The sequence below is a fragment of the Salmo salar genome, chromosome 08 (genome assembly GCF_965601325.2).
Source record: "Salmo salar chromosome 08, fSalSal1, whole genome shotgun sequence".
NCBI lineage: Eukaryota > Metazoa > Chordata > Actinopteri > Salmoniformes > Salmonidae > Salmo > Salmo salar.
The window spans coordinates 12684110-12707497 of NC_138298.1; the positions used below are offsets into that span (position 1 = coordinate 12684110).

The 23388-nt window shown below is 44.6% G+C and overlaps 2 protein-coding genes across 2 annotated transcripts in view; one reads left to right on the forward strand and one right to left on the reverse strand.

Moving 5' to 3' along the window:
- The window catches only part of LOC106610028 (succinate--CoA ligase [ADP/GDP-forming] subunit alpha, mitochondrial), a 32132-nt gene extending 17593 nt beyond the window's left edge, over nucleotides 1-14539 (reverse strand). The window contains exons 1-6 of the mRNA XM_014209142.3: nucleotides 14281-14539; nucleotides 11393-11493; nucleotides 9348-9464; nucleotides 8980-9192; nucleotides 8759-8816; nucleotides 1378-1461 (exon numbers count right to left, since the gene is read on the reverse strand). Of these exons, the coding sequence (XP_014064617.1) occupies nucleotides 1378-1461; nucleotides 8759-8816; nucleotides 8980-9192; nucleotides 9348-9464; nucleotides 11393-11493; nucleotides 14281-14314 (607 nt within the window). The 5' untranslated portion in view covers nucleotides 14315-14539. The remainder of the gene's footprint in view (nucleotides 1-1377; nucleotides 1462-8758; nucleotides 8817-8979; nucleotides 9193-9347; nucleotides 9465-11392; nucleotides 11494-14280) is intronic.
- A 2262-nt stretch (nucleotides 14540-16801) lies between these two features.
- Nucleotides 16802-22498, forward strand: cisd2 (CDGSH iron sulfur domain 2). The gene is given in 3 exon segments (NM_001140897.1): nucleotides 16802-16961; nucleotides 20750-20964; nucleotides 21448-22498. Coding segments are annotated over 3 exon segments (408 nt in total). The 5' UTR covers nucleotides 16802-16858; the 3' UTR covers nucleotides 21538-22498.
- The last annotated feature ends 890 nt before the right edge of the window (nucleotides 22499-23388 follow it).

A 23388-nucleotide genomic window follows, 5' to 3' on the forward strand; every position in this document is an offset into this window, starting at 1 on the left:
CCATTGTGTCCAGGCACAGATCTGGGGAAGGGTACCAAAACATTTCTGCAGCACTGAAGGTCCCCAAGAACAGTGGCCTCTATCATTCTTAAAATGGAAGAAGTATGAAACCTGCAAGCCTCTTCCTAGAGCTGGCCGCCCAGTAAAACTGAGCAATCGGGGGAGAAAGACATTGGTCAGGGAGGTGACCAAGAACCCGATGGTCACTCTGACAGAGCTCGAGTTCCTTTGTGGAGATGGGAGAACCTTCCAAAAGGACAACCATCTCTGTAGCACTCCACCAATCAGGCTTTTATGGTAGAGTGACAAGACGAAAGCCACTCATCAGTAAAAGGCACGAGATACTGCTTGGAGTTTGCCAAAAGGCACAAAGACTCTCAGACTATGAGAAACAAGATTCTCTGGTCTGATGAAACCAAGATTGAACTCTTTGGCCTGAATGCCAAGCGTCACGTCTAGATGAAACGTGGCACCATCCCTACAGCGAAGCATTTGCACACACTGTATATATACTTTTTTCCTATTGTATGTTTGTTTATTCCATGTGTAACTCTGTGTTGTTGTATGTGTCGAACTGCTTTGCTTTATCTTAGCCAAGTCGCAGTTGTAAATGAGAACTTGTTCTCAACTAGCCTACCTGGTTAAATAAAGGTGAAATAAAATTTAAAAAATAGTGGTGGCAGCATCATGCTGTGAGGATTATTTTCAGCAGCAGAAACTGGGAGACAAGTCAGGATCGAGGGAAAGACTAACGGAGCAAAGTACAGAGAGAGATCCTTCATGAAAACCTGTTCCAGAGCGCTCAGGACCTCAGACTGGGGCGAAGGTTCACCTTCCAAAAGGACAACGACCCTAAGCACACAGCCAAGACAACGCATGTGTGGCTTCGGGACAAGTCTCCGAATGTTCTTGAGTGACAGCCAGAGCTCTGACTTGAACCCGATCGAACATCTCTGGAGAGATCTGAAAACAGCTGCGCAGCAACGCTCCCCATCCAACCTGACAGAGCTTGAGAGGATCTGCAGAGAAGAACAGGAGAAACTCCCCAAATACAGGTGTGCCAAGCTTGTAGCGTCACACCCAAGAAGACTCGATGCTGTAATCGCTGCCAAAGGTGCTGTAACAATGTACTGAGTAAAGGGTCTGAATTCTTTGTAAATGTGTCATTATGGTGTATTGTGTGTAGATTGATAAAGGGAAAAAAGGGGCTGGCTTTGACTGCATGGGTGGGTACACAAAGCCACCGAGGCCACTCATAATCGGAGGCCCCTCATGATCAGGTCAGAGGTTTTAGTGGCCCCCACCCCCATCAAAGTTGCTCATCTTTGGTCTATACATTTGCAGTATGTGCATATCATAACGTTCATTCCCACGTACCGATGCAGAGAGACTGTCCCAGGCCAACTTGTGAAGTCTGGTGAACAGCTTCATATGTGAGAGTTCCCGACCTAGAGACAATGCCTGAAAAAAATAAATAAATAATATATAGCTCAAAAAAATAAAGGGAACACTTAAACAACACAATGTAACTCCAAGTCAATCACACTTCTGTGAAATCAAACTGTCCACTTAGGAAGCAACACTGATTGACAATAAATTTCACATGCTGTTGTGCAAATGGAATAGACAACAGGTGGAAATTATAGGCAATAAGCAAGACACCCCCAATAAAGGAGTGGTTCAGCAGGTGGTGACCACAGACCACTTCTCAGTTCCTATGGTTCCTGGCTGATGTTTTGGTCACTTTTGAATGCTGGCGGTGCTTTCACTCTAGTGGTAGCATGAGACGGAGTCTACAACCCACACAAGTGGCTCAGGTAGTGCAGCTCATCCAGGATGGCACATCAATGCGAGCTGTGGCAAGAAGGTTTGCTGTGTCTGTCAGCGTAGTGTCCAGAGCATGGAGGCGCTACCAGGAGACAGGCCAGTACATCAGGAGACGTGGAGGAGGCCGTAGGAGGGCATCAACCCAGCAGCAGGACCGCTACCTCCGCCTTTGTGCAAGGAGGAGCAGGAGGAGCACTGCCAGAGCCCTGCAAAATGACCTCCAGCAGGCCACAAATGTGCATGTGTCTGCTCAAACGGTCAGAAACAGACTCCATGAGGGTGGTATGAGGGCCCGACGTCCACAGGTGGGGGTTGTGCTTACAGCCCAACACCGTGCAGGACGTTTGGCATTTGCCAGAGAATACCAAGATTGGCAAATTCGCCACTGGCGCCCTGTGCTCTTCACAGATGAATGCAGGTTCACACTGAGCACGTGACAGACGTGACAGAGTCTGGAGATGCCGTGGAGAACGTTCTGCTGCCTGCAACATCCTCCAGCATGACCGGTTTGGCAGTGGGTCAGTCATGGTGTGGGGTGGCATTTCTTTGGGGGGCCGCACAGCCCTCCATGTGCTCGCCAGAGGTAGCCTGACTGCCATTAGGTACCGAGATGAGATCCTCAGACCCCTTGTGAGACCATATACTGGTGCAGTTGGCCCTGGGTTCCTCCTAATGCAAGACAATGCTAGACCTCATGTGGCTGGAGTGTGTCAGCAGTTCCTGCAAGAAGAAGGCATTGATGCTATGGACTGGCCCGCCCGTTCCCCAGACCTGAATCCAATTGAGCACATCTAGGACATCATGTCTCGCTCCATCCACCAATGCCACGTTGCACCAAAGACTGTCCAGGAGTTGGCGGATGCTTTAGTCCAGGTCTGGGAGGAGATCCCTCAGGAGACCATCCGCCACCTCATCAGGAGCATGCCCAGGCATTGTAGGGAGGTCATACAGGCACGTGGAGGCCACACACACTACTGAGCCTCATTTTGACTTGTTTTAAGGACATTACATCAAAGTTGGATCAGCCTGTAGTGTGGTTTTCCACTTTAATTTTGAGTGTGACTCCAAATCCAGACCTCCATGGGTTGATAAATTCCAGTTGATTATTTCTGTGTGATTTTGTTGTCAGCACATTCAACTATGTAAAGAAAAAAGTATTTAATAAGATTATTTCTTTCATTCAGATCTAGGATGTGTTGTTTAAGTGTTCCCTTTATTTTTTTGAGCAGTATATATATGCATATATATATCACAATCTTAAGCAACACAGTTCCCTTTCCTGTCAGTAGATAAGGAGAGACTGAGGACAAGTTCCAATTCTCTTAACATGCATCCTTCCTTCTTCTTGAGAGGTAAGGAGGAAGGATGCATTTTTAAGTATTGGAAAGGACCTGTATTTATACTGTATGGGTGCAGCCCAAATTGCACCATATTTCCTACTTTTGACTGGAGCCCCAGGGACTATAGTGAATAGGGTACTGTAGTAACTTGACAAGGAATGCCAACACGCATTTCGATATTACTTTCCTTTACTTTCAACCCAAACCTAAAGGTGTATTGCCAGATACAAACGGTACAAATATAGCAGAACTATATAGCCCACTCCACCGGTGGTAGAATCACATTGCACAGAACTCACTCTTAGTGATGACATCATCAAAAGGGAAAGGTCACGGTCAATACCAATAATAACCATGTCATTATTTATATAGTGTCCACACTATAACACTTCTCCCCCCTCAATTTAAATCCCCCCTGTAAGGAAAACATAAGGTTAACGAGTAAACCACATCAGTGTTTTCTTTTCTTTACTACACCACACTGTAGAACTTCTGCTGGTGTTACCGTAAATGTAAACAAAACAACAACAACAAAATGACAGTCCTTATTTCTTTTCAACTAGGTCTGCTGCTCCAAACAAACACTAACACCACGAGTCTCTGAGTCTCAACTACAGAGTTAGTCTTTCAGGAGGCTTGTGACTACGCTGTGATCTGCGCAGTACTCCTGGTGTTCTACGAGACACAGGTAAGGGGTGTCCCAGTGGAGCTGAGGGCACAGGAGCGGGTTGGGTGTTTGTGAGAGAATGTCTATCACCCTCTGCTGGAAGCACTGAATGCCCCTGTTCCTCAGATGCTGTTTCCTGTGGGATTTGAACTTGTATACTACCACCTACAGCTGTTCCGTCTGAAAACATGGTATTGTCTTTGTCATAGCGCAGGCGGAGATGGTCCTGGTGTCTGCGAATGACTCGCACATCAGTCAGTTTGACCACAAAGGAGACGGGACCACTCTGACTCAGAATGATAGCTGGCAACCAGCGTTGGCTGCTTGTGAAGTTGCAGATGTAGACATTGTCATTGGGTTTTAACTGTCTCTCCCTTGCGTGGTGGTCATGTTTCTCTTGTTGTTTCTCCTGCTTCCGTTCCACTCGTGCTCCGATGTTCGCACGCAGTAGATCCAGGTGAGCTTTTGGCTTTCTGCCCATTAACATCACCGCTGGAGCCTGTCCTGTTGTTGTTTGTGGCGTGATGCGGTACTGGAACAAGAACCGAGAGAGCTTAGTTGTGATGGTTCCCCCAGTCATCCTTTTGAGCCCCTTTTTCAGTGTCTGCACAGCCCGCTCCGCTAAGCCGTTTGAGGCCGGGTGAAACGGGCCGCTGCGGACATGGCGGATCCCGTTTCTCCGCATGAATTCCTGGAACAAGTCACAGGTAAACGTTGTTGCGTTGTCGGGCACCAGAGAGTCCGGCAGACCATCGGTTGAAAACACCTGCCGAAGCTTTTCGATGGTTGTGGTCGCTGTGATGTTGCTCAAGATGTGCGCCTCCAGCCACTTGAAGTGTGCGTCCACCATGACAAGGAACATGTGACCCATGAAAGGGCCTGCAAAATCTATATGCAGCCTGGACAATGGGTGGTCAGGCCACTCCCACAGATGTAGTGGCGCGGGCGGCGCCATCTTCTGGTTGATCTGGCACTCAGAACATGATTTAACTTTGTCTTCTACCTCCTGATCCATGTTAGGCCACCAGATGTAAGATCTGGCTAAACTTTTCATCCGGGAGGCACCCGGGTGAGCCTCATGGACCTCATCCATGACTTGTGCACGGCCAGGGGGTGGAACAACCACTCTGGACCCCCAGAGTATGCAGCCATCCTGCACACTCAGCTCAGTTTTGCGCTTTGCATAAGGTCTTAGTCCATCATCCTCTATGACAGGAGGCCAACCCTGCATCAGGAATCTTTTCACTTGGGACAGGATCCCGGTCTGTCCACTGTTTGATCTGTTTGGCATTCACAGATGAGTTTGACAATCTCTCTATTAGGAAAATTGTCTCGGGAGGCACCACAGTTGTGGCAGGCATCTCTGGTAGCGGGAGACGGCTGAGCGCGTCTGCATTTGCATTGTCCTTCCCCGCTCTATACACTATCGTGTACTGATAGGCTGACAGTGTCAGGCCCAGCGCTGTAACCTTGCTGAAGCCATGGGCGGAATGCATCTTGATTCACTAAAAAGGCTCATCAGAGGTTTGTGGTCAGTGCATATGGTGAAATGACAACCGTAGAGGTACTGATGGAAGCGTTTCACAGCAAAGACTATGGCCAGACCTTCCTTGTCTAACTGTGAATAACCCTTCTCAGCACTCGTCAGCGTACGTGATGCGAATCCAATGGGTCTCTCTGACCCGTCCTCCATCTGATGAGAGTACTGCCCCGACGCCATAGGGTGAGGCGTCACATGACAGGATGATCTCTTTGTCTTGGTCAAAATGAACCAGAAGTTGTGCTGATTGTAGTAGTGCTTTCACTTCCTTGAAAGCTTTCTCTTGTGCTGGCCCCCACTTCCATTTACAGTCTTTGTGGAGCAACTGACAAAGTGGACTGTTGACAGCTCCGGGAGGAACTTACCATAGTAGTTCACCATGCCCAGGAACGACCTGAGCGCTGACCCATTCTTGGGGTTTGGAGCATCCTTGATTGCCCTGACTTTGTCCTCCACAGGACACAGACCCTGCGGTGTGATCTTGTGACCTAGGTATGTCACACTCTGTGCTTGGAATGTGCACTTGCTACGCTTCAGGCGCAGCCCGACCTCAGCGAATCTCTTTAACACCTGGTCCAGATGGAGGTGCTCCTCCTCCGTCTCCCTTGTAACCAGGATGTCATCCAGGTACACTGCTACATGAGGGATCCCCTGCAGCAGATTGTCAATTGTCCTCTGGAAAATGGCTGGGCTGGACGCCACTCCGAAAACCAAGCGGTTGTACCTGAACAAGCCTTTGTGCGTGTTCACTGTGACATACTCTTTTGAGTCCTCGTCCAGGAGGAGCTGTTGGTAGGCGTGACTCATGTCAAGCTTTGAGAACGTCTTGCCTTCTGCCAGTGTCGTGAACAAGTCCTCCACCCGTGGCAGCGGGTAAGCGTCTAGCTTAGAGGCCCTGTTGATGGTGAGTTTGTAGTCCCCACATATACGCACCGTGCCGTCACTTTTCAGAACGGGAACGATAGGAGCTGCCCAGTGGGAGAACTGAACGGGAGTAATGACGTTTGCTTCCTGCAGCCGCTCCAACTCATCTTCCACTTTCTTTTTCATGGCGTAAGGCACTGTCCTGGGCTTAAAAAAGTGAGGCTCGGCCTGAGGATCCACGAACAGCTTAACTGCAGTGCCCTGCAGTGTGCCCAGTTCATCTTTGAAAATCTCTGGGTACTTTTGAATGACATCCTCAGTCACTCGGGTGTGTTTTATCTCACCCCAGCTCAGTTGTATTTTGTTTAGCCAGTCACGCCCTAGTAAACTAGGCCCATTCCCTTTCACCACCAGGAGCCGTGCTCTCGCTTCCTGGCTGTTGTATGCAATGTCCACCTCTAGAGCCCCCAGCAATGGTATGGTCTCCCCGGTGTACGTACGCAGTCTGATCCCTGCCGGTGTGAGGGCAGAAACCTGTCTTGAGACCCATTTTTGTTTGTAGGTCTCCTCACTTATGACAGAGGCAGAGGCCACGGTGTCAACCTCCATCCTCATCTGCTTTCCATCTACCTCCACTGTAGCATAGATAGGCTCTGCGTGCGGCTCCCTCACATTAAACATGTTGTAGGAACAATGCTCTTCTTCCTCCTCCTCCTCTGTGCTCTCTAGGTGGTGCGCTGCTGACTGAGGCTTTGGTGCTGTGAACTTGCCCAGCCCAGTCCACCCACCCTCTGTCTTGCTCCTAGGACCCCTGCATTTTTCCCCCTAAATGTCCCTTTTTGTTGCAATTGTTACAGACAGTCTCCATGAACTTACAGTTGTTACCATAATGTGTCCCTCCACATCTGAAACATTCCACTGCTTTTCCCCTTTTTCCTGCCACCTCTTTTGTCACCTGATGCACTGCCCAACTTTCACTGTTGGCCTTTTGAATATTTTTCACATTACTAGCGGCCATCTCCATCCCTTGAGATAGTTCCAATGCTCTCTTGAAAGTCAGTGTGGCTTCCCCCAGCAACCAGCGCTGTATGCTGTCCTCGTTAATGCCACAGACTAATCTGTCACGGAGCATGTCCTCTAACATAGCCCCAAACTCACAATGTTCAGAGAGTTCACGTAATTCAGCAACAAAGTTAGCAACAGACTGACCAGTTTTCCGAAAATGGCAGTTAAACTTGAACTTCTGGACAATCACTGACGGCTTTGGATTGTGGTGAGTCTGAACGAGAGTAACTAGATCCCCAAAAGGAATTTCTCCCGGTCTCCGCGGTGTAGCCAAATTCCTCATTAGCTTGTAGGTTTTAGCCCCACACACACTCAAGAGAATAGAGCGCTGTTTAGCCTCATCTATGATTCCATTTGCCAAGAAAAAGTGTCCCAACCTTTCCATATATTCCATCCAGTCCTCGTTCTCTTCCACAAACTCAGTGATAGTCCCAAACATTGCCATTATAACGCCAACTTGTCCTTGATCCTCGTTAGCGATTTTCACTTGCTGCTGATTTGTCCCCGTCGTTTCCGTACAGCGGCACCTGCTCTCCGTCGCTCATTAAGCTAGCTAGCTGACTACCTCCACTGTTTCTTAGCTAGCTAGCACCTCGCCCTGTACAAGTTGATAAAGTTTTATCCTCGTCGCCAAAAAGGTGTAGTAACTTGACAAGGAATGCCCACACGCATTTCGATATTACTTTCCTTTCCTTTCAACCCAAACCTAAAGGTGTATTGCCAGATACAAACGGTACAAATATAGCAGAACTATATAGCCCACTCCACCGGTGGTAGAATCACATTGCACAGAACTCACTCTTAGTGATGACATCATCAAAAGGGAAAGGTCACGGTCAATACCAATAATAACCATGTCATTATTTATATAGTGTCCACACTATAACAGGTACCATTGGGGACGCAGACACTGTATGCCTTCGCAATGAGCAGCAAGAGGTTTAGGATGTCTGTGCAGCGATGGAGCTCCCCAGCAGTCACTACACCAGTGGAGGTTGGTGGGAGGAGCTATAGGGGGACAGGTTCATTGTAATGACTGGAATGTTGACACCGTTCCATTTATTCCATTCCAGACAGACATTACAATGAGCCCGTCCTCCTATAGCTCCTCCCATGAGCCTCCAATGCACCTGGAGAAACATTTGCTATGGCCGTTTCTGCTGCCTACAGGGCTGTAGCACTGACATCTTATCAAACTGCCGCGAGACAGTGAAGAAAATAAACTGCTTGGTCGCTCACTGAGCGACTAGGGTTGATAGCCACATAGGCAGTGGTCCTTTCTCCCTCTCACGATTCAACTGCACGCATGTAATTTTGGAGACTGAAGCAAGTATTGTAGGATCTCTAACCTACTGTTAACTTTCCATCACACAGAACAAGATGTCGGTCTGTCAGCATTATGACACTCCTGCCAAGTAAAAGCAGATTTTATTCAATGATTCAAAAATATCTCACCAATCCTCCCTTTCTTGTGAATGTGGCCCGGCATGATCCCGATCTTGCATTCTCCCGGCTGCAAAATAGGAAAACACAAAGTTAACACCAAGAGAGTGTGTGTGTGTTCTAGCCTCTTACGTTGACCACTCTAAAGCAGTTGCGGCCAATGAGGCAGGTAGCGCCCTGGCGCAGCAGCTTGTGTGTGTGTACTACATACCAGTGTGTATATGTATTCTTACATTAATAACGCCGGGGCAGTTGGGGCCGATGAGGCGCGTGGTGCTCTGGCGCAACAGCTTGTGTTTGACCTTGACCATGTCCTGCTGGGGGATGCCCTCTGTGATGCACACCACCAGGGGCATGCCAGCGTCAATGGCCTCGATGATGGCGGCACCCGCGAACGGAGGGGGCACGTAGATCACTGTGGCCTCGGCCCCGGTGCCCTCTCTCGCCTGGAGGTGTGGGACATGGTGAATTTAGGGCTTGCTATTCATCAATGTATGTATTTAACCATTTCTTAACAAGGCAAGTTAGTTCAGAACCAGTTCACGTTTAGGGCTGAGTAAGGGCTGACCAGAGACACAAGAAATAGTGGAACACATTTAACCTCCTTGACAGAGTTGAAGACGGGCACGCCGAGGTGTGTCCTCCCCCCCTTGCCGGGGGACACGCCACCGACTAGCCGGGAGCCATAGTCGATTGCCTGCTGACTGTGAAACGTCCCCTAGAGGGGGAGAGAAGGAGGAAGAGTCAGAGAGAATCAGCTTGTCCCAATACCAATTCACCCAGTCGTTTCTCTTGACTTTAGCCTGCTTCAATGTTTGATTGCAGATCTGTAAGATGGAAGCAACATTGTGAAGTTCCTTCAGTTCAAAGGGTTAGGGCCAAGGAGAAAGGGTAGGGAGGGAGCAGCTGACAGTGTGTGATGGATGGAGAGGGGAATTGTCTCAGTCACTGGCGGCGCCAACCGCCAACGTTGAGATATCATTAAAGCCAGGTAGTGTGGAATGAGGAGAACAGGCCTGCCATCCACCATTAATCAACTGGGCAGAATGGTGTCCGGTGTCCGCAGAGGGAGGGGGCATGGGAATCAAGCTGACATGGAAAGACAAACAGACACCACCAGCATATTAAGACTAGGTACATCAGCAGGTAAATCAATGACTATGTGAATGGGGGTCTCAGAGAGGAGATTTGGTACATGATATTCAGGTATTTTACAGTGTCCAACTGTCACTTAGTATCCCATTGACCTAAATGCATGACTAAGTGAAAATTCAACCTAAGTGTAAGTTAGGATTCACCTGTAAGTGAAAGGGGCTTAGGTTGGCATCACATTCAATCAGTTTAAATCCAACCCAGGCACACTAAATGACCATAATCAAAAGGTATCATGTCTCTGTGTTTCTTGAGGTCATCAATAAAAAATTAATCTCTCACAGTCTCACCTTTACTTTCAGGGGGCATTGAGTCCAATAATGTGTTGTAATATTATGAATATTCAACCTGCCAAGTTCCATCAGCCTTCTCAGTTAATAATTACAGAGGCTGTTAAAAAACGTAATAGATAAGTGGCTACGAGGGCCAACTACGACACATCCAAATCAATGACCCAAATGTTAAAACTATAATTACCAGCAGTAAAGAGAAAGGAAAGACTGAGCCAGCAATTTTTTTCCACGCAATGCAGATATCTTTTAATTTCAATATTTCTTCCATTCACCAGACTCATCTTTTTCCTTCCTCTGTTCATTTATAACGCAACGTGCACCGTCTGCTCACTTTGCTCTTCCCCCCGGTGGCGGCGGTCCTAACTTTCATCCACTAATGAGAGCACAATGAATTTGAAGTATGGTTTGCTTATCAAGCCATTGAGGAAAGTCGGTGTGCAGCGGCAGCAGCGACACTTGAGTCATTGCTCAGCACTTTCTAATTAGCATGAGTGTTCATTAGAAGAACTATATTTAATAACACTATATTAAGTCGAAGAGTTGTTGGAGAGGAGGGGGGACGGGTATTAACCTACAAGGTGAAAGAGGAGAGAGGTGTTCGCTTGTTGGACAATGACGCCGATACTCTTTTTTCGACTTTGACAGACAATTACAGAGACCTTCCATCCTCATCCAAGACAATATTGGGGAACAAGATTATGCGGTCATTTAACGACCACTCACTGTCTGTCGATAAGGTGATCAGTTGCAGATAGCTAGCTACTGTTTTCTGCTTAATAATTTTTTTTATTTAACTTTAATATTTTTTTAACTCAATGTAACACATTGCAAATTCAAATCCTTAGCCAGTGGATACAGTTGGTTATTTTTAAATCTCTAGGCCTACAAGCTCCTCTGGCAACTTTGTCAATTAATGTTTTGGGAAGATTACTGAGCTGTTTTGACTCTGCACAGGCAGACCGTCAACAATGTCTGTTGACAGTGAAACACAATAACCCAATCAGGGTTATTCATTCAGCACCAAACGGATGAAAGCGGACTGAGACAGGGAGGGACTACCTGGACTTGTCCAATAGGAAATGCACATTTTCGATCATTTCAGTTGCAAAAGTTGAGATTTCCTTTGAGTGCTGTAATGAATACAACCCAGTTGAATGCAGAAAGCGGCCAGTGTCGGCTGGGTGTTGTGTAGCATACATACCTGCTTCCCTGTGAAGCCTTGGCAAATGACCTTGGTGTCTTTGTCAATGTAGAGGTGCTTCCTTGAAGCAGTATAACAGTTCCTTACCCCATTTTGCTGCACTGCAAATGGAGACAGAAGGAGAGGAAAGTGAGACCACACACAGGTGACATTTCCAAAAAACACTATTGTCAATGTCACCTCATGATGGAAAGGGGAGAAGGATTGGCATCTAGGAGACATAGTCCAGCGTTGTTGCCTGAGCTGTTGTCCCATGATGTTCCTCTGATTAGTTTAAATCCAATTCAAACAGACCTGAAGGTAGGCCCAGAGACTATGTTCCAAAACCTACAGCACACAGTAGCAACTGTCAGAAGTAAAACACACATACACTATGTAGGCCACTACGCTTGGATAACGAGTTTTTGCTACCCATCGTGCCTTTTCCCTCATGATTGATATTGAAAGGAAGGGAAAGGGGGACACCTAGTCAGTTGTACAATGCAATGCATTCAGCTGAAACGTGTCCTCTGCATTTAACCCAACCCCTCTGAATCAGAGAGGTGCGGGGGACTGCCTTAATCGACATCCATGTCATCGGCACCTGGGTTAACTGCCTTGCTCTGGGGCAGAAAGACAGATTTTTATCTTGTCAGCTCAGGGACTCGATCCAGCAACCTTTCGGTTACTGGCCCAATGCTCCAACCCGCCAAGATAAACCTATGAATGGCATTATTATGTGCAGTCCTGTATGGCAGTCATGGTGAGATTATTATTTCACAAAAGGCCGGTTATAAATAAGGGGAAAGAAACAAATGACCATGAATGTGTAATCTACAGATTCTGAAATTGCACACATTTGGAAATTCTGCTATTTGGCCATGAAGGCTTGCTAGAACAGAGGGCAACAAAGTGTCAATACAGGACTAAGATTGAATCCTACTACACCGGCTCTGACACTCATCGGATGTGGCAGGGCTTGAAAACTGTTACGGACTACAAAGGGAAACCCAACTGCGAGTGGCCCAGTGACGCGAGCCTACATGCCTTTTATGCTCGCTGCGAGGCAAACAACACTGAAGCATGCATGAGAGCACCAGCTGTGATGGACGACTCTGTTGAAACACTCTCGGTAGGCGATGTGATCAAGACCTTTAAACAGGTCAACATTCACAAAGACGCAGGGCCAGACAGATTACCAGGACGTGTACTCAAAGCATGCATGGACCAACTGTCAAGTGTCTTCACTGACATTTTCAACCTCTCCCTGACCGAGTCTGTAATACATACAAGTTTCAAGCAGACTACCATAGTCCCTGTGCCCAAGGATGCAAAGGTAACCTGCCTAAATGATTACCGCCCTGTAGCACTCACGTCTGTAGCCATGAAGTGCTTTAGAAGGCTGGTCATGGCTCACATCAAAAGCATCCTCCCAGTTACCCTAGACCCACTCCAATTTGCATACCGCCCCAACAGATCCACAGATGACGCAATCTCTATTGCACTCAACACTTCTCTTTCCCACCTGGACAAAAGGAACACCTATGTGAGAATGCTGTTCATTGACTACAGCTCAGCGTTCAACACCATAGTGATGAGCTTTGTGGGCACTAAACTAAGGACCCTGGGACTAAACACCTCGCTCTGCAACTGGATCCTGGACTTCATGATGGGCGCCCCAAGGTGGTAAGGGTAGGCAACAACACATCTGCTACGCTGATCCTCAACACTGGCGCCACTCAGGGGTGTGTGCTTAGTCCCCTCCTGTACTCCCTGTTCACCCAAGAATGCATGGCCAAACACGACTCCAACACCATCATTACGTTTGCTGATGACAGAACAGTGGTAAGCCTGATCACTGACAATGATGAGACAGCCTATAGGGAGGTCAGAGACCTGGCTGTGTGCCAGGACAACAACCTCTCCCTCAATGTGAGCAAGACAAAGGAGCTGATCGTGGACTACAGGAAAAGGCGGGCCAAACAGGCCCCCATTAACATCGACGGGGCTATAGTGGAGTGGGTTGAGAGCTTCAAGTTCCTTGGCGTCCACGTCACCAACTAACTAACATGGTCCAAGCACACCAACACAGTTGTGAAGGGGCACGACAAAACCTGTTCCCACTCAGGAGACTGAAAAGATTTGGCATGGGTCCTCAGATCCTCAAAAGGTTCTACAGCTGCACCATTGAGACCATCCTGACGGGTTGCATCACTGCCTGGTATGGCAACTGCTCGGCCTCCAACCGCAAGACAGTACAGAGGGTAGTGCGTATGGCTCAGTACATCACTGGGGCCAAGCTTCCTGCAATCCAGGACCTCTATCCCAAGTAACTTTAGTTAAGTAAACAATTTCTTAAAATTAAGGTACACTAAAGATATGCTTCTTTCAGTGAAGTAACTGGTAGCTTGGTTAACTCTTTCCAGAGTACTAGTACTATAGTTTCCCCCAACACTGCAACCAACAGCCTGTAGCTACTTCCATATAAAGAGATAACGTTATAAATCACAAATTGAAAGCGTTACTAACGTTAGCTGTTTGCAACGTACAACACAATGGGGGAGTAACGTTAGGTAGCATTAGCTTACCCAAGTGCCAGCTACGTTATAGTATAGCTAACTACATGTCCTATTCTCATTTATAGAATTGACACGCTAAATATAAAGCCTAAAGGACAAGCACGGTCAAAGTTCAGTAGTTCGGACTGTGTGACCTGGAAACTGATGCGCTATCTATCAGCATGCTAAAACCGTTAGCCAGTATAGAGGTCCTTTCGCTGCTTGCCATGGCTACCCTGTGAGCAAGAAACCCCCAATTCCGTGCAAAACGGGCTCCGTGAAGCACTTAATTTAGCAGAACCTAAACAGTTTAGAGACTTTTGAGGAGAACACATATTTTGCTATACTTACAGAGCAGCCGGGCAAACAACCTACTATGCGACATCTTCGGTCATTCACCAATGACAACGGGAGGCTACGGACCTACACGTAAAAGGCAAAGGTCTGACTAGAAATATGCCCAACTAATAAAACGTCCTGCAAACGTTTTTGAACTTGTTCAACCGAGATACCAATTCAATATGTTGTTATTATACCTATTAGTTAAGTCGCTGACAAAAATAGTACAACCAATGAGATGGGATTTCTCCAGGCAAATATTCAAGGTTGGCTTTAAACAGCAAAGAATTCTGGAAAGTGTAGTTCAAACTTTCATCAACAACTCGGATGAGGCTTGCATGCCTCAAACACTAAAGTGGGTGTTATGCCCATCATAGAAAACCCGAAGGGTAAAACCTGCTATGGAAATTTGATTCTTACACTGAACAAAAATATTAAAGAAACATTAAACAATTTCAAAATTTTTACTGTACAGTTCATATAAGTCAATTGAAATGAATTCAGTAGGCCCTAATCTATGGATTTCACATAATATAAGCCATTTAGCAGACACTTTTATCCAATGCGACTTACAGCCATGCATGCATACATTTTAAGTATGGTTGGGAATCAAACCCACACTCCTGGCATAGCAAGCACCATGCTCTACCAACTGAGCTACAGAGGACAACATGACTGGGAATACAGAGATGCATCTGTTGGTCACAGATACATTAAAAAAAGGTAGGGGCGTGGATCAGAAAACCAGTCAGTATCGGGTGTGACCACCATTTGCCTCATGCAGCGCAAAACATCTCCTTCGCATAAGAGTTGATCAGGCTGTTAATTGTGGTCTGTGGAATGTTGTCCCACTCCTCTTCAATGGAAGAAATTTGAATTTTTTTCAGCTTCCAGTAACTGTGTACAGATCCTTGAGACATGGGGCTGTGCATTATCATGCTGAAACATGAGATGATGGCGGTGGATGAATGGCACAACAATGGGCCTTAGAATCTCGTCAAGGAATCTCGGTGCATTCAAATTACCATCAATAAATGCAAATGTGTTCATTGTCTGTAGGTTAAGCCTGCCCATACCATAACCCCACTGCCACCATGGGGCACTCTGTTCACAAAGTTGACATCAGCAAACCGCTTGGCCACACGATGCCATACACGCTGTCTGCCATCTGCCCGGTACAGTTGAAACTGTGTTAAGAGCACACTTCTCCAGTGTGCCAGTGGCCATCAAAGGTGAGCATTTGCCCACTGAATTCAGTTACGACGCCAAACTGCAGTCAGATCACAATGCTGGTGAGGGCGACAAGCACGCAGATGAACTTCCCTGAGACAGTTTCTGACCGTTTGTGCAGAAATTCTTCTGTTGTGCAAACCCACAGTTTCATCAGCTGTCCGGGTGGTTGGTGGACATTCCTGCAGTCAACATGCCAATTGCACGCTCCCTTAAAACTTGAGACATCTGTGACATTGTGTTGTGTGACAAAACTGCACATTTTAGAGTGGCCTTTATTATCCCTGTGCACCTGTGCAATGAGCATGCTCTTCAATCAGCCTGGCAAAGGAGAAATGCTCACTAACAGGGATGTAAAGAGAAATTAGGGATTTGGGAGAAATTAGCTTTTTGTAGTTTTGGAAAGTTTCTGAGATATTTCACCTCTTGAAACATGGGACCAAGTCTTTACATGTTGTGTTTATATTTTTGTTCACTATATTTGGATTCATAAGGAAGTAAATATAAACTGGAAATGGAAAGTACAACGTGATGCATGCTTTTCCTATGTGTATTTCAATAGTCCTTCCATTCATCAGGAGTGAGCAGAAATAATTTGACAGGTGTAAGCAAATCATCATCCACATTGACTTCACCTCTCCTTGTGTTTTCAGATCAGCTCAGATTGCAGAACAGAGGACACAGGGACAAGCCATTATGTACCATGGAGAGAGAAAAAAATATTTTAAACTGAAGTAGTTTCAGATTATGAACTATATCTGAGACATAGATATATGATTTATGTAGCCCCTAAACTTTTAGGTGGATCCCATTTGTAGCCAACTACCCACAGCATGTATATATCCCAGCCTATTTAATTTCCTCTTTAAGTTCTAATCAAACTTTAAAGTATTATTATATGGGTGAAATTATGGGTCAACAAACATTTACACGTTTGCTTAGGAAGGCTGAATGTATCAGTGAATCAATGAATGATTGAAGCCAATGCACAAATAAATAACAAATATAATAGAATACAATAGAATGGAATACAAGGTATTTTTTCCCTGAAAACATCGTTAAGATACTTTGTCATACAAACATCACATAGGCCTATGTATCAAACAAAGTAAAGAAATTGGCTACTTTCTCTTTATCTGCGCCATTAGAAACTGTCCAATCAGATGACATCAACCCTGCCAACGTTCATTGCTACATGTTTTAGCGTCATCTTCCGCAATTGCTTCTATTCACCAACATATCTACGCGTCTTCTCTATTTATTTCTATTGCGGTCAAGACTTAAGCTTCTAAAATAGCGTAATGACGCAAACGGACCTCAGGAAATATCCAACTCAAACCTTTCGGTAGTTTCATTCAAGATGGTTTTAGAAACTATTTCAAAGATCATAAAAACCCAGCTTCCAGCCTACCTCAAGAAGTTCCCCCTTCCCGAGACGATCGGAGGATTTGCGAGGTTAACAGGTAAATGGTTGCGATGTTGAAAACAGGAAAGACCGAATAGCTTGTCCCCATGCATGCACTCCAACAAGATTAGCCACAGTAGTTCGCCAGTTTTAGTGCGGTTTTCCAAGTTTCTTATAGATTGTCGGGATTCTGTGTGGCTGTAAAAGTGCTAATCCACTTCATATTGAATAAAGTTCCTTACTTGGCTCAGGTCAGGTTCATTGAACATTGAAGGGTAGCTTAACAGTACACAACTTTGAATTACATTTACAATGTATCAGACTCAGAGTGGAAACGTATTAAGTGTACAGCCAAACAAGTGTTTCGTTTGTATGTAGCACATTTCCTCTCTTGGCTATGGAAGGGAACTAAACCATGTTATTCCAAGCATATGAAACATTAGGCTACAACAAAATAGATGTACAAATTAAAATCCAAGTTGAGGCTGCTTATACTTTGATATACAGGCTACAGTGATGCGCGTTTTACATACTCCTGTGTGTATAAACAACAATCTCCAAGCTTCAATTGATGGAGTTCATTACTTGACATGAACAAAGTATATGCTATTAGCAGTGATGATTCTTGCTCTCATGACAGGCATGCACATTGAGACCAATCAGTCAATGAAGCAAAAGTTTGGAGCTTCTGAAATTCACCTAAACAGAGAACCAACTATTGGCCTATAATAACAATCTAAGCTGCTTCAAGTAAATTACATTTACATTACATTTAAGTCATTTAGCAGACGCTCTTATCCAGAGCGACTTACAAAATGGTGCATTCACCTTATGATATCCAGTGGAACAACCACTTTACAATAGTGCATCTAAATCTTTTAAGGGGGGGGGGGGGTTAGAAGGATTACTTTATCCTATCCTAGGTATTCCTTAAAGAGGTGGGGTTTCAGGTGTCTCCGGAAGGTGGTGATTGACTCCGCTGTCCTGGCGTCGTGAGGGAGCTTGTTCCACCATTGGGGTGCCAGAGCAGCGAACAGTTTTGACTGGGCTGAGCGGGAACTGTGCTTCCTCAGAGGTAGGGGGGCCAGCAGGCCAGTGGTGGATGAACGCAGTGCCCTTGTTTGGGTGTAGGGCCTGATCAGAGCCTGAAGGTATGGAGGTGCCGTTCCCTTCACAGCTCCGTAGGCATTGTTTTAAATTGTTACCAACCAGTCACATGTAGGCTAATAAGACTCACTGGACAGGACTTTATAAAAGTTCCCTTTGAAACAGCTGCTGATATAATTTGATGTCATTAAACATTGCATCTTCAAACCTTTCTTTTGCCTTAGCTGCAAAACATGAAATACACTCTCATAGTATTCCCATAGAGCAGTGTAAATCTAGGACGGCATGCTTACTCAATGGAGAACCGATTCCTCTCACCTTACACCTGAACAAGGCTCACACACTAGCCTTTATGAGTAGTTGTGAGAGGAAAAAGGTCTGACGACAGTAACTGTCAGTGTACAACATTGGAAAAGTTATGCCTTGAATTTAAGTACTATGACAATCCCACTGTAAATATTGGCTGTAAATGAGCTATGAGACCTCAGGTGACCACTTAGTTGTTTCAAGCTTTGACAACTTGAAGAAACGCTGAATGCATCCCTATGGAAAGTGTCAGATTTGGGACTTAAAAATAGCCCTAAACTAGCGGCTGGCAGATATCCTTGAGTGTGCAGATGACATTGGTCGGCCGTCATTGTAAATAAGAATTTGTTCTTAACTGACTTGCCTAGTTAAATAAAAGCATGCCGTTTTTCTAAGGAAAGTAGCAGACATGGGTACCATTTCAAAATCTTTCAAATACTTTCCCCTATTGTCTGAATTGCCAGATGGGAGGGGTTTGCAGTTTTGGGATGATTCTATTTGTCCATTAAGCCAGGCAAGCTCAATCAAGCACAGATAGAGTAAAATATTTTAAATTAATTCAAATATGATTTGAATCCGGGTCTGGAAAGTAGTGGTGGTAAATTATGGTTTCTCCCATTGCCCTGAGATGCTCCATACTGAGGATCATTGACATTGTAAACATTGATTTAATAAGACTTCAGTAGCAAATCTATAGGAGATGCATTAACATGAAGTGACTGGAATAATTGACATGGCACTGGAAGCTCAATTATTAATTTCATTGCCGTTCGGTGTAGTTTTGAAGTTATAACTTGCCTGCAGTCAGTAGCATAACTACTGAGGTTTTTCCACCCCTATATTACATTTGTCATGTTAATGTTTTCACTCTCAGGAAAAGATGGGAGTCAAGTGAAAAGTCCCTGCAGGAATCTAAAGACTGTTTAGACATTCAAAAGACCAATTAGTGGAAAAAATATAAGGCTGTGTTTACACAGGCAGACCAATTCTGGTATTTCTTTCACTAATTGTTGACCAATCAGATCAGCTCTGAAAAAAATCTGATGTAAAAAGATTTGATGTGATTGGTCAAAATACCAATTACCGTAGTGGAAAAAAGATCAGAATTGATGCCTGTGTAAATGATGCCTCCGCAGCCAAATTCAGTCTAGCAGCTTCAAGGATGAGCACCTCATTAAATTATTTTGTCTGGATTTGATGGTGTTTTTACATTGGCCTTTTTGAAGTCGAGAAATCGTATAATGAGATTAACATTCTCCCTTTAGGCACCCTTCTTTTTAATCAAAATCCATTTAATGTAATTGCCATGAGATTCAAATACACAGCCCTCAAAGTTGTCATAGTCAATGGAATACTCCATGGGACATTATCCACTGTTATATTGGCCTCTTGAACTGTGGCCTCGTGAACTATCAATGGGTAGGCCAGCCTATCAGATACTAAGATGGTCTGAGAGTATGAGAGCTGATATAGAATCAGTTTTGCCTTAAGATCTTAATGAATAAGATAATTGACAGGATGGACCTGATCCTCGATCAGCCCTTTTTAATATGGGCCCTGATCATGGGGTCATTGGGGTGCACAGTGATCAGCATTCCAGCCAGTTGTATTTTGCTAAATGGAGACAGCCTAAAGAGCCCCACTGTGGAGGTGTCTTAATACCCATAAACCCTAGCGGTCAAATAATTTTTTAGAACACTTAAAATAAGTGCTGTGTTTTGTGTAGGCTTACCCTGGCGTGACGTTTTGATAACCATGTAAATCTCTTTCGGACAAGGTGACTTTGATCAATATATTTGGCTGTATTTACTGATTCGAAAATTCTAATTAGCATCAAAGTAGATATCACGCAAGACTACAAATCCCTGCAAGCTCCTGTACATAATTTCAAGCCTACACCTTTGCTAACAGGTATTGTGTAAAATTAAATATTGCACAAGACAGTTGACAGAATTGAAAGAAATGTAGGCAATTTATTAATTACTAAATTTAGCTAACATTAGACAGTTAATCCAGAGATTCTTACCTTTGCCTGAATTCGGCAGTCTCGTCCAGATCGTCATGGCATTTGTAGTTCTTTATGATAGCCACATTAGCAGCTCATTTTTGTGGGGTAAATACAGGTGAAAATATTGATAAGTCACCTTGTCTTAGAGATTTACATGGTTACCAAAACTTCATGCCATGGTCAGCCCTTTATTTTAAAAATGAATGGTGGAAAAACGATTGGAACCATTTCCTTGTTTGACCGCAAGGTTTTATGATTCATACTGTGGTACTCTATACATGTTGTGTAATTGTATGACTCCGCTATAACCCCATGTTATGGGGGGGAGGCGGCATGTTATGGGAACCGCAGGGGTGGAACAATTGAGGAGATCCAATATCACTGTGGGTGTTTTACCTGTGCCTGATTGTGTGTTTTATTCCCAGTCCTTGATTGGCTCCGGTTGCTGCCTCTCCTGGGAATCTTGGCCCTGCTGGGCTACCTCACCATCCGGCCCTTCCTGCCCAAGAAGAAGAAGCAGAAGGACAGCCTGATCAACCTGAAGATCCAGAAGGAGAACCCCAAAGTGGTCAACGAGATAGATATTGAGGACTTGAAGAGCACAAATGTCTGCTACTGCCGCTGCTGGCGCTCCAAAACGGTAAATTAGACTAGAGGGAGAGTTGGAAGGTTATTGCTAACACTACACCTTCTTAGTAATTTCAGGGCCCATATTCAAAGTCTCTCAGGAGTGCTGAGGATCAATGCTGCCTGATAATCTTATTCATTATGATCCATCTGGACAGGGGAACCTAATCTTAGATCACAGTACTACTCTGGGACGCTTTTTGAATAAAGGCCCTGATCAGCCTTCATGCGTCGGTGCCAAGGGAATGGGATGGGGGGAGTTGGCTTGAGATTGGTTTGTTAGATGCATCATGTTAGATGCAAAGACTTATAGCAATAGCTAGTGGTCTTCTAACCATAGCAAGTTATGCAGATATCAGTAGTTTATTTTTCCATTCTCACTGTCTTGAGGCCAAAGGGAAGCATATGACTGTTAATAAATGGTCAACTTAGCCTATCTATAAGCAATGCCTCGTACTGTACGTATCAGCTAATATTAAGTTGTTTCCTGTTGCAGTTTCCTGTTTGTGACAAATCACACATAAAGCACAATGAGTTGACTGGAGACAACGTGGGGCCTCTCATACTCAAGAAGAAGATATTATAATCCATCTTTAACACTGAGGGAGCCACCATCTTCACTCTCTCCTTCTGTCTTCAGTTCTTTAAAAAAGTCTGTCTGTATTTTAGGGCATGGCTTTTTGCACTCTAACAATTAGTCTTTTGTTTTGGTAAAAAAAAAAAAATGGCGCATACTTTGCTTTTGATAGTGATATGCTGTACAAATGTTGGTGGCACGTTAACTCAAAGATTTTACCATCAACACTTTTGTAAATGTTATTTATTTCAACTTGACAATAATGGGCATTAACAGAGGTTATACCACAGAGTAGCATAAAACCTTTCAAACTATCACCACTCCCTCTTATTGTCTCCTTCTGAGAACTTTTTGTACAGTGGCCATTTTCCAGTCTCGCTAGTAGCTCTTGTTAGAAACAGTTAACCTTGGTCTCCTTGGTAGCACCGCTCGGTTCCAAACTATTGGGATCACATTGAGGGGAATTTGAACTTAAATCACGATTGCAATTAGGGTAGTAGTATATTTTGTTAAGTTGAAAAAATATATATACTTAGCCTTTTCAGTCTCCAAACTACTGTAAGCTTGAAGTCTTTCACTTGCATACAAACACACTTACAGGATTTGTTTTCTCTGCCATTTCTTTGTTCATAGCCTTAATTCTGTGTTCATACTGTTGTGTATTCAACCTGATGATCTTAAGACATCTCAATTTCACAAAACGCCTCCACTCAACAATGAACCCTTGTTTTTCTATAAATATTTAAGCAATTCAATTGTTTTGCCTTTAGAGTATCAAACATGTCAGTTGTCTGATTGACTTTGCATTAAGACTGAATGTATTGCAAATATTTCTTAATTCATTCAACAACATGAGACTTGAAGGTATCTGATCCTTTGTTTACTGATCCTTATGTTAAATACCAATCCAGTTTCTGGGATTTAGGCAAACTGTGCCTGCCTGTGGACTTCTAAAATAAAAGTTGACCTGAGTTACTTTGTTTTAGGAAAATAGTTTTGGCAAATGGCAAGAAAGAAACATGCCTTGAAGTTTTGGGAACTGATTTACAATCATTTGACACACATTTTCCATGAGTTTGTTTGCACAAAAATGTTGCCAACTATTGGGTGGTGTTCATATTCCAGCAGCACCAGTTAATGTTTGCTTCTGCTTTCCACTCCAAAACCTTGACGCTAGGACCCGACCTGTGCTTTTTGATGGTGATAGAAACATCTGACCCTTTATAATATCACCACATTAAAGATAGGAACTTTGCTCACCTCTAACACAAAACAAAAACATCATTACAATACAAGTAGCATCTACGCTGAGTGTTAAACATTAAGGACACCTGCCCCTTCCAGAAGACTGACCAGGTGAAAGCTATGATCCCTTATTGACGTCACTTGTTAAATCCACTTCAATTAGTGTACTGTAGATAAAGGGAAGACAAGTTAAATGATTTTTAAGCCTTGACATGGATTGTGCATTCGGAAGGTATTCAGATCCCTTGACATTGTTACGTTACAGCCTTAAATGTATAAAATTGTTCACCCCCCCACAGTGACAAAGCAAAAACAGATTTTTAGATTCTCACATTTTACATAAGTATTAAGATCCTTTACTCAGTACTTTGTTGAAGCACCTTTGGCAGCGATTACAGCCTCAAGTCTTCTTAGGTATGATGCTACAAGCTTGGCACACCTGTATTTGTGGAGTTTCTCCGATTCTTCTCTATAGATCCTCTCAAGCCTTGTCAGGTTGGATGAGGAGCATCCCTTCACAGCTATTTTCAGGTCTCTCCAGAGATGTTCGTTCGGGTTCAAGTCCGAAGCCACTCAAGGATATTCAGAGACTTGTCCCGAAGCCACTCCTGCGTT